The 13,914-nt window shown below is 35.9% G+C and overlaps 2 protein-coding genes across 14 annotated transcripts in view; both read right to left on the bottom strand.

Annotated features, from left to right (window-relative positions):
- Positions 1 to 718: 718 nt before the first annotated feature.
- slc15a1a (solute carrier family 15 member 1a) lies at positions 719 to 9,433 on the bottom strand. Of its 2 annotated transcripts, XM_085134432.1 has the most exons (23): positions 9,223 to 9,433; positions 8,560 to 8,600; positions 7,859 to 7,946; positions 7,460 to 7,601; positions 6,948 to 7,067; positions 6,745 to 6,844; positions 5,732 to 5,822; positions 5,503 to 5,586; positions 5,309 to 5,391; positions 5,107 to 5,193; positions 4,936 to 5,025; positions 4,803 to 4,847; positions 4,669 to 4,701; positions 4,466 to 4,554; positions 3,699 to 3,780; positions 3,472 to 3,591; positions 3,206 to 3,349; positions 3,078 to 3,124; positions 2,810 to 2,917; positions 2,592 to 2,703; positions 2,275 to 2,412; positions 2,073 to 2,180; positions 719 to 1,955 (listed from the first exon to the last, which is right to left on the bottom strand). In XM_085134432.1, exons 1-23 carry the CDS (start codon positions 9,227 to 9,229, stop codon positions 1,725 to 1,727), a joined length of 2,190 nt encoding a protein of 729 aa, XP_084990558.1. In that variant the 5' UTR covers positions 9,230 to 9,433; the 3' UTR covers positions 719 to 1,724. The 2 variants fall into 2 exon arrangements, with proteins under 2 accessions (XP_084990558.1, XP_084990557.1); XM_085134431.1 differs by lacking the exon at positions 9,223 to 9,433 and having other exon boundaries at positions 7,859 to 8,598.
- Positions 9,434 to 9,557: 124 nt separating this feature from the next.
- Positions 9,558 to 13,914, bottom strand: part of LOC146500647 (dedicator of cytokinesis protein 9-like) — a 72,686-nt gene continuing 68,329 nt past the window's right edge. For 11 of the 12 annotated variants that reach the window (XM_085134427.1, XM_085134425.1, XM_085134426.1 and 8 more), the window contains 6 exons: positions 13,768 to 13,914; positions 13,466 to 13,676; positions 12,836 to 13,026; positions 12,641 to 12,741; positions 12,160 to 12,298; positions 9,558 to 10,708 (listed from right to left, as the gene is read on the bottom strand). In XM_085134427.1, the coding sequence (XP_084990553.1) occupies positions 10,583 to 10,708; positions 12,160 to 12,298; positions 12,641 to 12,741; positions 12,836 to 13,026; positions 13,466 to 13,676; positions 13,768 to 13,914 (915 nt within the window). In that variant the 3' untranslated portion in view covers positions 9,558 to 10,582. Of the gene's footprint in view, positions 10,709 to 12,159; positions 12,299 to 12,640; positions 12,742 to 12,835; positions 13,027 to 13,465; positions 13,677 to 13,767 lie in introns of those variants that run through there. The other variant, XR_014869683.1, reaches the window with a different exon arrangement.

Genomic DNA, 13,914 nt, shown 5'->3' with positions numbered 1-13,914 from the left:
CAATTTTTTTAAATTGATATTTAAATATTTTTTAATTTGAGTGGATGAAAATCTTTACAAATAAGTGTCAGTCGTTAAAATTGGCAAAGACATGTTTATAAAAGTTTGCTTTTTTTCCTTTTCTTTTTTAAATGACATTTATATTCTGTATATTTTTATGCATAAATATATACATTTAAGTCTCAAACTTAAATGTATATAATAAGTGAATAATGTTATAATAAGTAAATAATGAGGGAAAAAAATTGCTTTTACTTCTTCTGCTTTATTACAGTATGAAGGTAGATACCAGCATTTTACACTGCATGAAAAAACTGCACTTACCTAAATTTGCATTTAATAGCTCCTGCTACTAAACTTGTTATTTAGTTATAAATGGTAATGTTTAATTAGCTTTCCTTATAGTAGCTACACTATTAAAATACTGCTTAATGTATGCATTTGAATATCCGTAACAATATTTGAATACTAATCTAATAAGGATAGCTTATTCTATACGCTTTCCTTTCCTGTGTTTGGGGATATTTTGTTGATAATAATTTCTATTTTTCTCCATAAACCCTTTCTCCATAACCCACTTCTCATTTAAATTCTTTCTTTCAGTGTGCTGCAACAGAGGTATGTGACAAAATCTCCAGAGAAAGGAAATTTTACACTATAAAACTGTTGGTCATTTGCAACACATCAGTGTCAACAAACAAACAAACAAACAAACAAACAAACAAACAAACAAACAAACAAACAAACAAAGACCTCATGCTGGTGTTATACTGGTATGAAACTCTTTCACTTGCAGTATGGCTCTATCATGGGACTGGGGTACTAAACCTGGCATGTGTCTCTCCACTATAAATGCAGTGTTTTATATTCCAATGATCTGTCTTACCTACTTAATAGGAAAAAAACTATCTACCTACTACCTTAGCTACCTGAAAATGTTATAACTTACTTACATGGAAGCTGTAAGGGAAAATTTATATTATACAAAACAAGTAGTAATACAGAGATGAGAAGTTTATGATTAGGTACCACAGTTATTTGACATCTGAACTAATTACACTCCAAATTATGATTTCACTAACAGTGCACTAACTGAAAAACAAAAATAAACCAACATAAAGAAAACATTACATTGCAAACGTTATCATTTAGTTAGTAATAATTTTGCTAATCATTTTCTGATAGTTGAACATTTTATGTTCACATGTGTGAGCTTGCCGGCATTTCACTGTAATTATTTAAACAAGCAGCAGATGATGTTTTGTCCAAATATTGGCCATATTAGTAAAGGCAATAGTAAATTATACTCTTCCTAAAATAATATAAGATTTTCTGTCTCAATCACCAGTACAATGGCAAGAATACTTCCACAACTGATAACACAGGTTTTTGCTGCGTGATATTGGTGCTTTTTGACTTGAAGACTGAATGAGAAACACATGGAAAGGATGAATGATTATGAATAATGATTATTTAATCATTTTTTCTCACAGCTTACACACATATATATAAAAAAGCAGTTATATACCATGACATATAATTGTTCTTACATTATTCTCTTTTTAATTACTATTGTTTATATGAATGTAATGGTAAAAGACATGCCTCTGCCATAACAATATAAAATATTTCACAGACACACACAACACACACTCTCCCCTGTACACGTGCTCTTATTTACTAATAATGCATTTTTTTAATGATCTGCTATTATCTTAAAATGTTCACATATTGGATTGTTTGTAACTGTCATCGTCGCTTTCAGCTGAGTCTCTCCTGACCATCTTGATTTCTGCCTTCTCACGCTTGTCTTTATCATCTTCAACGTCATCAACCTTTTTACTAAACTGGTCCTCAATTTCTGAAGGGTCAATATAAGTGTAGAAATACGCCATAGTGGAAAAGATGATGCACACTAAAACTAAGAGAGATGCAAAAAGGACGTACTCTGCCCACTGTAAAAGAAGAGGAGAGAGACAGGGGGACAAATACAAATACAATGTTAGCATTTTTGCACATGCATGGCTTCTGCATGTTTGATATGTATTTGATATGCTGCATTTTTTTCTTACTTTGTTGGGAAGTTTTGCAATCTCAGCCACAATCAGGACTATGAAGTTACCAATAGCAACTGTAAACAACCAGCCGGCTTGCAGCACCGCTTTCATGTTACTAGGTGCCTAAAGTCACAAAAAAGGGACCCAAAATGACAAAAGTCATGGAGAAAGAAACTATTTCATAGACTAATTGACTTGTCATTTTCTATAAATGTACCTGTGAGTAAGAGAACTCCAGACCAGTAACTGAAAACATCACTTCACCAGCAGTTATGAAGAAGTACTGTGGGATCTGCAGGGCCATGTGAACTGAGTTGGGTTCTATGTCCTCTACCACAGTAATAGAGTCCTGACACTAGAATAAATAGATGGAAATGTTTAAATTTTACATGTGAAAATCCCCAAGATAAAGCACAATAACACCAATATTTCCATTATTTGTCTGTTTGTTCATTTGGTGTTCTTTTCTCTTTTCTTTTCTTTCTTCTTTGGATGATCAAAATTCATGATATTAAAATCATTTGGAAGACTTACATTTGGTCCAAAGACAAAAGTGCTGGGTATGAAGAAAGTGTATGAACCTCCAAATCCAAAGTCCTTAATGTATTTGCATGACTGTGAACCACTCAACAAGGAGAATTTGGTCCTGATCATTAGAAAAGAAAATATTGCTAAGAAACTGTAGTACTGTTTGCATAAATTATTGCTGTGTAAAAACAGCAAATTAGTTAAAGTAGAAACATAATCCTTACTCTCCATTCTTTATTGTGGAATAAGTAGAGTAATAAAATGGCTCAATTAGTCCCAAGTCCACTGCAGAAGTGGTCACGTTCACAGGCATGTTCATTCCATTTACAAATCTGAAATATTTACATAGTGAGCAACAGCAATAATAAAGTTACATCAGTGTATGCGGTTCCTAGCATTTTCAATGATTTATTTAGCACATAAAGATTATGATTGTAACTAATATGATTTTCTGACTTGATAAAAGGTTAAAACAATTTAAATTTCACTTACCGGATTTCATTGTTACCTTGTCCTGGCTTGGAAGTCAAGTCCTGAGTCTGTGAAAATATATCATTGCATACTAAATAATTTAACAATTAAAAGTCCTCTTGTGTGTCTTTGAATTCATTATCACTCACCAGAAGCCATTCATCACTAATAACTGAGGGAATAAGAAGAGTGTGTCTGGATTTCCTCTTCAAGAAGATGGTTTGTGTCATCACAGGGCTGCCAACTGAAACAATGAGTCGCTCTGTTTCAAATGTGAAGTATTTGTCACTGGCCTGGAAAACCGAGAAAGTGTTTAAGAAGGTCAAACAGTGGTAATAATTTGTACATAAACACATTTTCATGTCATTTTCAATTCGTTAATAGACTGTATAGTGTTATGAATAAGACAACATACCTGAGCTGCATTAAGAGTCAGCGGCTCGTTGCCCGGCAGATTGACTGTGACTGCACTGCTGCCCATGTTAAGTAATTTCAACTGACTCTGGGAGGCAGATGGAAACACTGGCAATGTTTTCTGAAAAACAAGGAATAAGAGTTTGTTTTTCCAAAAATCAAAGAGTCAATAAAATGAAGTGAATTAAAGTTTTGCCTATTTTACAACACGTATCTTTTTCTACTCACATCAATTTCAACCTGGACCAAAGCAGCACAGACAAAAGCCATAGCAGCCAGAAACATCCCCACTGTCATTCTTTTTAGTGGTCTGTTGGATTAACATGAAGTTTTGTTACGAATTTGTGATTTTATATATTTAAAAAAAAAACCAAAACGTTTATTTTAAGTGAAAATAATAGTTTTCTTTTAAAGTCATCTAATATCTGAAAATTCAACATTAACATGAAAAGCAACATGATTCATACAGCTCCTTAGGCTCAATATTAATGAAATTACTGCTAACAGTGAGTTAGCTTAGCACAGTCATTTTCAACATAGGAGTTTGAATCACATCTCAAAACAGCCTAAAAAGCATTTTAGCATTAGACCACTGTTAATAGACCAAACTATTTTCTGGACAGAACACCTGACATTTCAGAAAGGTCAGTTATTATTCAGTGAGTCATGAATAAAACTATGGACATTTTTGTATTTGTAACATCTATAAAATCACAGGTTGTGTAGAAGCTATGGGGCAGCAGAGCTATGCTAACGTGGACCAACCACCTGCCAGCTTCCAGACACTAATTTCAATTATGAACTTAACTGTAATTTCATCATTGACCATTTGATGAAAAATATTAAATGGAGCTGATCTATAATGATGAACTTTGATAGCAGATCAAAACCGTAACAGTAAAGGTCTTTTAATAACCCTTTGAATTTAATGTTATGGTGTTATGAAACATGTAAACCACAGATACTGAACGTAGTTCATTGTATTTCTCACTTACGTAAAGTTAAAGCCACATTTCTTAATCAGGGGGTAGATTACGCTGTCCATAATAGGTACCAGAGTCAGGATCAAGATGGGGTTGAAAGTCTTTTAAAAAATATTACTGCATCGTTAGTATCCTCGTAAATAAAATGTATTATGTCATTTTAACTTAATACTGCTTTAGCTTTAATAAGGCTACAAGAAGCTGCTTTAACTTACCTGCATTTGATCGGGCTGTATAACAAGTTTCCCCTGCAGACATAAGGACAATATTATAACATGAACACACTGTATTGGTCAATTATTATGATTACTTTTCGCTGCAATTTTTTTTTTTTTGTTACCAAACTTACAAAGTATCCATTCATTGTGGTAGCTTGCAGCGTCCATCTGGATCCCTTTAAATTAGACCACAATTTTAATTTCCTCTTAGCAGGAAGTGATTTAAAGGAAAGCCATTTAAATTAAAAACAAAATTTACTGTACCTTTTGGTCAAATAGGGTCCAGAACATTGGCAATGGGATGTATAAAAAGAGGACTTTCAGCACCATTTTGATTTGAGCAATCAGGAGTTTCTACAAAACAGGCCGATTGAATGTAAACAAAACAACATTCTTCTTATAAGACATTAGAGAAATATATGAAATGAAACTTACATCATATTTTTCCTCTGCCCAGTCCATCCAGTGCTGTCTCCTGGGGTACTGATTGCTTCTGTGCCTGTAGCGGTTTTTAATGGCAAACTGAGAGAAGAGCAAAGAGTAATACTGTTTTTAGAAACATTGATTTTTAGAGTTGTTACAATAGCATTTATGGCTGATTACATGAATGCAGAAAAGGCTTATATAAACGACTTACCCCAATACATTTACACACATCCAGCATTATGTTTCCCTCCGGTTCAGCTTTGTAGTACATACCACTCCCAACAATAAACACCACTGTTAAGGGAACATCACGGGCAAATCATTAGTTTCAGAATACAGTTTATTTACCCACCCTTTACATTTTGCTTCATGTTTTGAATTAGTGTCCTAATAATTTAGACATACCGAGTGCAACCACCATTAATGCTGCGGGGACACCGAATGCCAGGGAATAACATTTCTGCTGACTGTAGATGCCACACTCCTGACCTGCAGATAGAGGCAAACAACTTTCATTCAACTACAACTTCAACTAAAGACAAGCACTTTTTCCTGCATGATTATTAGAATGTAATTGTTGTCATTCCTGCATGTTTATGGCACTTGAACTTGATATTTTACTTTATATGCCTACCTCTCAGGATTGGAGTGATAATGGTTGACAGGAGACTTCCACCATTGATACATAGGTAGAATACAGAGAAGAAAGTTCTCCTTTGCTTATCCTGTGTAGAAAGACAAGTCAGTAATGTGTTTTGCAAACAGTACAAATACTAAAGTGATAAATATCTATGTAAACCGCTGCCTTGTTGGTGTATGTCTTTGAAAAGGTATAGCATAAGCTTAGTATAGCTATATAAGTGGTAATTCTAGGCTTCTGGTCAGATGTTCCACCATTTAAATATTAAATAACAACTATTAGTTAAACTCATGGTTCTCTAAAGGTGACATGGGTACAAGATTGAGGAAAATGAACAATTTGGTAACTATAGTAACTTAACCACCAATTTAGGATTGCACTCCTCTAACAACACCAAACACCTGTTTAGCCAAGAATATAGATCTCTAACATTACTCACACTACACTTGGTTGTGTTATACTGTTGGTTCAATCCGGTGTGTCCTACATCATCATCATCATCATTTATTTATTTATATTGCACTTTAAAAACACACCTGGTAGACCAAAGTGCTGTACAATACTAATATGCACATAGTAATAATTTAAGCTTGAATACATTCACTTCCTAATTACTATAATTTTTAGCTTTTATATGACATCATGCATCATAAAATAGTTCACGTTTAATTTTAGATTTATTCTATATTTTGATGAACAGCACATTATACAGATGTGACATGCTTTTTTTCTTATTTTTAAACTGTAATGTTCACAACCCAGAGACAAAGGTTTCTTGGACTTTACAGACAGATTTCCTAGACCCCTTCTTCAGGAGCCACACATGTAGTACTGCTACCCATTTATCTGAGCTCATTTTTATTATCACAGAATTTGATAATGGAGAGTTGCATAGAAACCAGGGGGAACAAGGGGATATATTATATGCAATAAAATACTTGAACTATGGATGCTGAAATTACACGTTCAACCACACACCAGAGGTTAAACATTAGAAGAAGTCTAACCTGGTGCTCACTAAATTGGTCTCCACCAAAAGCAGCCACACAGGGTTTAATGCCACCAGTGCCCAGAGCAATGAGGAAGAGACCCACCATGGACAACGCACTGAATGTGAGGAAGAAGAAATGAATGAGCGCGGTGCATTGTAGAAATATATGATGGAAACTGTGACTCAGTAATTTAAAACTTCAGAAGAAAAGATACCCACACATGAAAGGTCATGTTGTCTGGTGTCCCATCTCTGTTGGAGTCGGTAATGTCATGAACTGCACTGACAGCCATCGCAACCTGTCCAATTGTATAGACAATGGACAAGTAGATGATAGTTCTGAGTGAGGAAGATTGAAAAACAGAGCAGTGAGAAAGTACACGTGTACGTTCCTTAAGTAAAGGCTCCACTCGTCTTTACAAATGAACATTCAGAATTTAATTATGAGCATTTTATTCATTAGAAGACTAATACAAATTTTGTACTATTATGTGTGAAAGTATTCAGTTAAATGACCTTTGTCTGTCGTATTATTACACAGTTATCAGTATCTGCGAATATGTTTCTAATCAGTTCAGTAGAATTGAAGTTACCTTGGTGCAAAAAGAGGATGGTTGGGTAAGCGCTGTAGCTATACTTATTTAGATTCTGCCACAATAATAAGGCTACAAGAAATAATAGGATGATAAATGTCTTCATGCATTAAAGAGGAACTTGATCTTGTGACTCACTTGAACTTTCCCAGCCAGGAGTCAGCCACAATGGCCCCAAGGATAGGGGTCAAGTAGCAGAGAGCCACAAAAGTGTGGTAGATGGATGTGGCCAAGTCTTCATCCCACTGCAAGAAGTACTTAAAGTACAACACCAACACAGCTGCGGACAGGCAGGGAAAAGAAGCCTTCTTATTTAATTATCAAATGTACATTATTTATGGCACAGGTTTTGATGTTGCCTTAAATTATGCTAATAAGGTTGTAGTTCACGCAATAGTGTTATCCTCCAAAACAATCAAATAACGGGTTGGTTTAAGCACAAAAATCAGAGGGTTAAGAAGGCTACTTAGTAATTCAAGTGTCCGTGTTCACTGTCATGGCTACATTATTCATGGTTCCTGGATGAAATGTTCTCACCTCGCATTCCATAGTAGGAGAACCTTTCGCAGAACTCATTCACAACGATGAAGAAGATACTGAGTGGGTAGCCACACACATCTTTGCTCTGGTGGGTGGTGAAAAAGTAAAAGGATGAACACCACACCAAAATAAAAGCGTACAAAACTAAAACTAAAACAAAAAAAAATACTTGGACCTGCATAATGCTGAATCGACGGTGTTGAGGAGTACCCAGAGAGTTTGTGGAATCAGTATAATTATTCTAGCCAACTGTTTACAACTGGTTAACAGTAGTTACTGCTAGGCACTACTAGGTAGCTTAATTTGAAAATCTTAGCACAATTTACTAATAGATTTGAATGTATCGCTGCAAAATAAATAAGAAATTTGCTGATAAAATCAATATAGTAGAATAAAAAAACACAATGATTGCAGATAAACACTGAAATGCTTAAAGTACAAGACAAATTTGTCAAAATGTAGCGCTTAATTACATAAATATAGAAGAAGAATGAATAGCAAAGTACAGCATATGCAGCGTAGAAGCATAAATAACTTTAGTGCTGAACTGAGGTTCTTACAGAAGTACTAACATTTAGTTAATAAAAATATATCTTTACAGCTTTATTGGTATTTATTGCAGTAATAATACAGAGTTGATGTATAAAGTGCTGACTTGTCCTTTGTTCTTGTATAAAAAACCCAAAACTGTACTTTACCTTTCCTTTACCTTTCCCTTGTTTCTTGGGATCTTCTTTGTCTATGCAAAAATGAATGTAATTCTTATTATGATTAAAAAACAGAAATAAGAGACTAATATGCAGGCCTACCAACTTCCTCAGTGTTAAAAAAAAATAAAGCATTTATCTGTCAATGATTCATTGTGTGCAGTAAACATTAAGAGAGCGATAGATGTGTAGATAGATAATTTATTGATTCCACAAAGAATATTGTTGTGTTACAGTAGCAGGATAAAGAATAAAAATAGTACAGTCTATTAAAAAAAAAAAAACAGTGCAGTTAACAAAAAAGGTGTTACTGGCACCTGGTAAATATATGTACACAACGGTGATAGAAAAAAAAAAACAAAGAAAAGAAAAACTGTAAAAATAAGACTGAAACTGTGTAAGACAGTAGTGCAAATTGCATTAATAAATAAATCTGAGATCCTAATATGTTTGGGATCTTTGTCCTGACAGGTGCATTCACCTGTTAAACTCTTGAACTCTTCATTCTGTAAGTTTTTAAGTTAAGAACATGGAACTTGTTTTCTTTCTGTTAACTTCTCCCTCTGTGCACATTTTCATGTTGTGCAGCAGAATATTTGTGTTCTGTGAATTAAAATGAAAGAGTACATAATAATGCATTTCTTTTAGTCTTACCTGCCATGATGTGAAGCTATCACCTGCTTTCTGCTATAGCATAAAATCCCTTTAAGCTTCCTGCAGGGAGCAGATCATTTATCTTTCTCTGTTCACTAGTGGGAGTGGGAATGTTTCCTGTAATATTGCTTTTTATTAACCCTTGATCAGCTTTTCACACTGCCGACTGTATTATTTTTATGATAGGTGGGAACATGAGATATGGGAGCTAGGGAGTCAGCAATGATCCCTGAGAATAATAAGGTTTTATTTCCCACTTATTTCACAAGCGAGCCAAGTACGAGAATACCACAAAATACCACCAAGTAAAACAAATAACGACCTATGGATGCAAATGCAGAGAAATGAGTGTATTTTATTTAAAAGCATTAGGGAACGTCTTTGTTTACAGCAGAACAGTGACTTGTGTTAAATAAAGTTAAAAAAAAAAATTTCTGCCCAAATAAAAGACAATTTCTGGAACATAAAATGATGAAATTTTCATATTACTTGCACAGTAGGCGTCCTTTCCCAACACCTCATCGCTTTGGCAAGAAGGTGAACGTAATCTTTACAGTGTATGAGCCGCACACAGCAAGATACTTTGCAAATATTGCACACACTCCTTGTTTTATATACACATTAATACACAACTTGGAATATACCTTTTTGTATGCAATGGCTTTAAATACTTTAAAACTCTCCCATTCTAAGACATCAAAGTGATTTAAGGTTGAATGCTAATGTTACATCGTAGCAGGCCCTTATTCCAAAATTGCATTTTTCTAGAAATATACTTTCATGTACAGGGAGAGGAGCACTGATGTATGCAGCATATACCATTAATCAAGACATCAATACAGTCGCTTATAAAAGTGAAATATTGTCCATAAAAAACATTGTGAAACATTATCAAAATAAACAAAAATGGACTGTTGGGAGAGTGTAGGTGTAATGTAGTGACATGCATATTAAAAAAAATCCCAACAGGAATGTTTTTAAAGAAAACACTGCTCAGTCTTTTCAGGTAGAAACACGTAAAGACAAGACAGGTTATGTCTTATCAAGCATCACGTCATCATGAAGGAGGAACAAAGTCCGTGTCCTGTCATCTCTGCTGCACAGAGTCTCATCTTTGTCCTCCCCCCACCTCCATCACACAGCCACCATGCCCCCTTATCCACGTTAAACAGGTCCAGTGCCTTGCTTATATTGGTCTTCGGTGGCCAGACAGAAAATAGAAAAATGAGACTTGTCTGTTTTCCCCATCAGTTTCTCTCTAGGCTGAGAAGCAGGATTAAGTTCTGGAGTGATAATATGGCATCACTGGCATGCCTGCGTTGGCAGGCTTAGGCAGCTCTGAGTTTCACCCAGGCTGTCATCAAACCACAGAGGATGAGCTGGGAATGCCCTGGATGGTGGCACTGGTTGGTGTGCCACTGATGGCATTAAAGATGTGAAGCGAGTCTGGGAGAACGCTTCTCATGCCATCCTCCACTGGAATGATCTGGAAAGAAAAGAGTGTGTAGGGAAGAACAGACAGTCTTAGCAAACAGTTACTGCAAGTGAATCTCATTTTTAACATTGCTCTAGTTAGCTTTCTTGCTAAAAGTTGATGAGGACACTGATACTACTCTCATGTATATATGCAAAAACATAATGCTACAGATGGAACACAGCTAGCTAAGCTAGGCAAACAGACTCGAAAAAAGAGGAAACAGCAACTACTGTCTAAATAGTAACAAAAACTGTCATTTAGCACTTCTAATTAACTAATTAACATGCCAGGCTATTAGCTGGCTTTGAACAGAGCCAGGGAAACAGTTTTTCCTCCCTTTTTGAGGTTTTGTCTCAGGTTAAGCTAACTAGCTTGCTGTAGCTGTATATTAACCAAGCATATAAAGACATATAAAGCTAATTTAAAGCAAAGGTATTAATCAGGAAGCTTAACACATACAGGAAACCAAAAACAGCTAGGTAAAAACAATCAATCCACAAAACACGCACACAAAAAAAATCTGAAAGCAGAAGAAAAATTTCTGCATGTATGTATGTATGTACATAAACAAATAATGTAAATTGATGTTACAAAGCACACACATTCTGAATCTGATCCACAAACATACTGTTAATTCACACTCAAATACATGTAATGTACACACATATATGTACATGCATATACACGGTACATACTGTGTATGCGTGCAAGACAATAACTGGGCAAGCCAAAACAGAAAAAAAGCCAATATGTGATTGTTGGTGTAGCCAGACGCTGGAACAAGTATATTTAGAATAGGAATGTTTTATGTTTTGATTTTGGAAATTGCTGCAATAGAGTTGAAATACTTGAATGTTAATAGCTTCAGTCTTTGCAAAGGGCACTTTTTGCAATTTCCTGGTGAGCTGACTAAAAGAATATTTTATGTGTGGCTAATTTCAGATTTATTGCAGGGCTGTAAAGATAAGTCAGTGGCCTGATGAGATAACTGTGTATCAATCTATCCAGTGTTTTTAAGGTCCTCTAGCTTTACCAGCTTAAAGAAATTCTAATGATATTATTAAGAAACATTTGGCAAATTAGAATTGAGAACAAGGACTTATTAATGTTTGAGTCTGTTTTATAGTCTAAAATGTAATGTGTACACCAATTCCACCTCAAGCTACTTTGTACCATCAATCCTTAAGTTGTCAGACATCTGACGGTACCAACAATTATCAACTGTCTTTATTGCACACTTATTCGTCTTTCATTACCATCATATCTGCTCATGTCAGCACAAAGAGAGAACAGAGAGTGATGTTATCAAAGAGCCCATTATCACTTAATCAATCATATAATAAATGATACACTGTCTACCTGCCAAAACCCTAAATCAGAGTCAGATTACAGGTATAGCATTAGCATCGCTCAATTTAATTACACTATTACTTGGGCTGAGCAACAGCTAATGTACTTACTTGTTCGTGCATGATGATGGACAGCTCTCTGGCTAGTTCTCTGTAGTTGGCCTTCATCTCATCGTGGTACTCCTGCTGGTCTTCTTTGATCAGTCGTTCATTAATGCCCAAACCGTGGCCACACGCATCCACAAAATGCCTGATCGCAAAAACAGTGTTAAAATGTGCTAAAGGGAGATCTGAACAATCTTTGCACACAAACACACACAGTCATGTTTCCATATCTTTGTGAGGACATCTAATTGACATAATGCTTTGCCCTAGCTGCTTACCCTAACCCCAACCATCAAAAATGAAGTCTAACCTTAACCCTAAACCTAACCATAACCTAATTGTAACCCTGACATTAAAACCACATTGAGCCTCAGAAATGCCTTCAAACTTGTGGGGATGGGAACTGTGTCCCCATAAGGGCTGTTGGTCCCCACAAAGATATGCAAACATGGTACTCACACCCTCACGTAAGTCAGCGACATCTCACCTGAAGACCTCTTTCAACTGTTTGACCTTGTTATCAGGATATTTCTTGGCACATGTATCATCGAGAAAAGCTCTGGCATACGCAAGAGGTCCTGCATTTACCTGAGGGCGGATGTGATAGATTTTTTTTGTGAGTATTGTATGTCAGGTTTGTATTGTGTTGCTTTTACGTTTCACAGAAGTTAAAAGCAGGCACCTGGACGCTGATGCTGCCCTGCAGTTTGAGCTGCAGACGGATCATGTCCACCTCGCTGGAGGAGCACAGCTGTTTGATCTCAGCCACCTTCTTGCTCATCTCGTCAATGGCAACCTCGATGGGGCTCAGATCAGTATGGTGTTGATACATCACCGCGATCCGTTTCTTTACATACGGAAAACAATGAGTGGCTGGAGGAGAGAAAACACAATGAGGTTTCTCAATAGCGAATAGACAGATTTTCTTAGTTTTGCAGCTCAGGATCTGTACAGCCTGTGAAAGCCACCACATAATAAAGATAAGAAGATGTGCTTGAACTTTTGAATCTTTTGCACTATAAATGAATAAAACCTGATTAGGATTACGAAATGTCCATGAAAAAACAGCTGACATGTTCGAAATCTAATCAAGATCTTCATTCATCCACAGTGACTAAAATAAATGGACAGAATTACGTGTGTAATGAACAGTTCAAGGCAGACTTGCTCTGTTGTGCCGCCCAAATTCTGAAAACATTGATGTTTATCCAGGCAAGAGACATCTAACAAGACACAACCTGAAGACTGAAAGTCAGCGCTGTTTGACTGAATCCATGTTCCACTACAACATAAATATAAGCAGGGTATTTACTGGTAAGTATAGTCCTGCGTTTGCACTGCTCCTCCACACCGCCTTGCTTTTTGCCCGAAATGGTGAAAGGCATCTCGAAAACAAATCGACGGATGTTGTGGCTCTTTTCAAAGTCTGTTTTCCTGTCGACCAGCTCCTTTTCCTCCAGGTATGGAGTCACATGTGTCACTTGGATGTACGCATACTTTGAGTCCAGGTCCTTGGGGTTGATCTGCAGAGAATGCATGAGTTTTAAAACTGTATCAGCCTGCGCAAAATAAATAAATAAATAAAAATAAACGATAAATTAACAAAAGTCTCACCCGCCCAGAGTCCTGAATCATCTTCACATTCTCCTGACCAAACTTATCAGAGTATAACTTGAGGAGCCGCTGAGAAATCTCTGAAAGAGGCGTGAATTTGGGTTCTTTGTAGATATACTCCTTCCCATCTTCATCTTCAAAGAAGCC

This window comes from Neolamprologus multifasciatus, chromosome 16 (assembly GCF_963576455.1).
Source record: "Neolamprologus multifasciatus chromosome 16, fNeoMul1.2, whole genome shotgun sequence".
Classification (NCBI taxonomy): domain Eukaryota; kingdom Metazoa; phylum Chordata; class Actinopteri; order Cichliformes; family Cichlidae; genus Neolamprologus; species Neolamprologus multifasciatus.
This window is presented reverse-complemented; position numbering and strand designations above follow the sequence as displayed.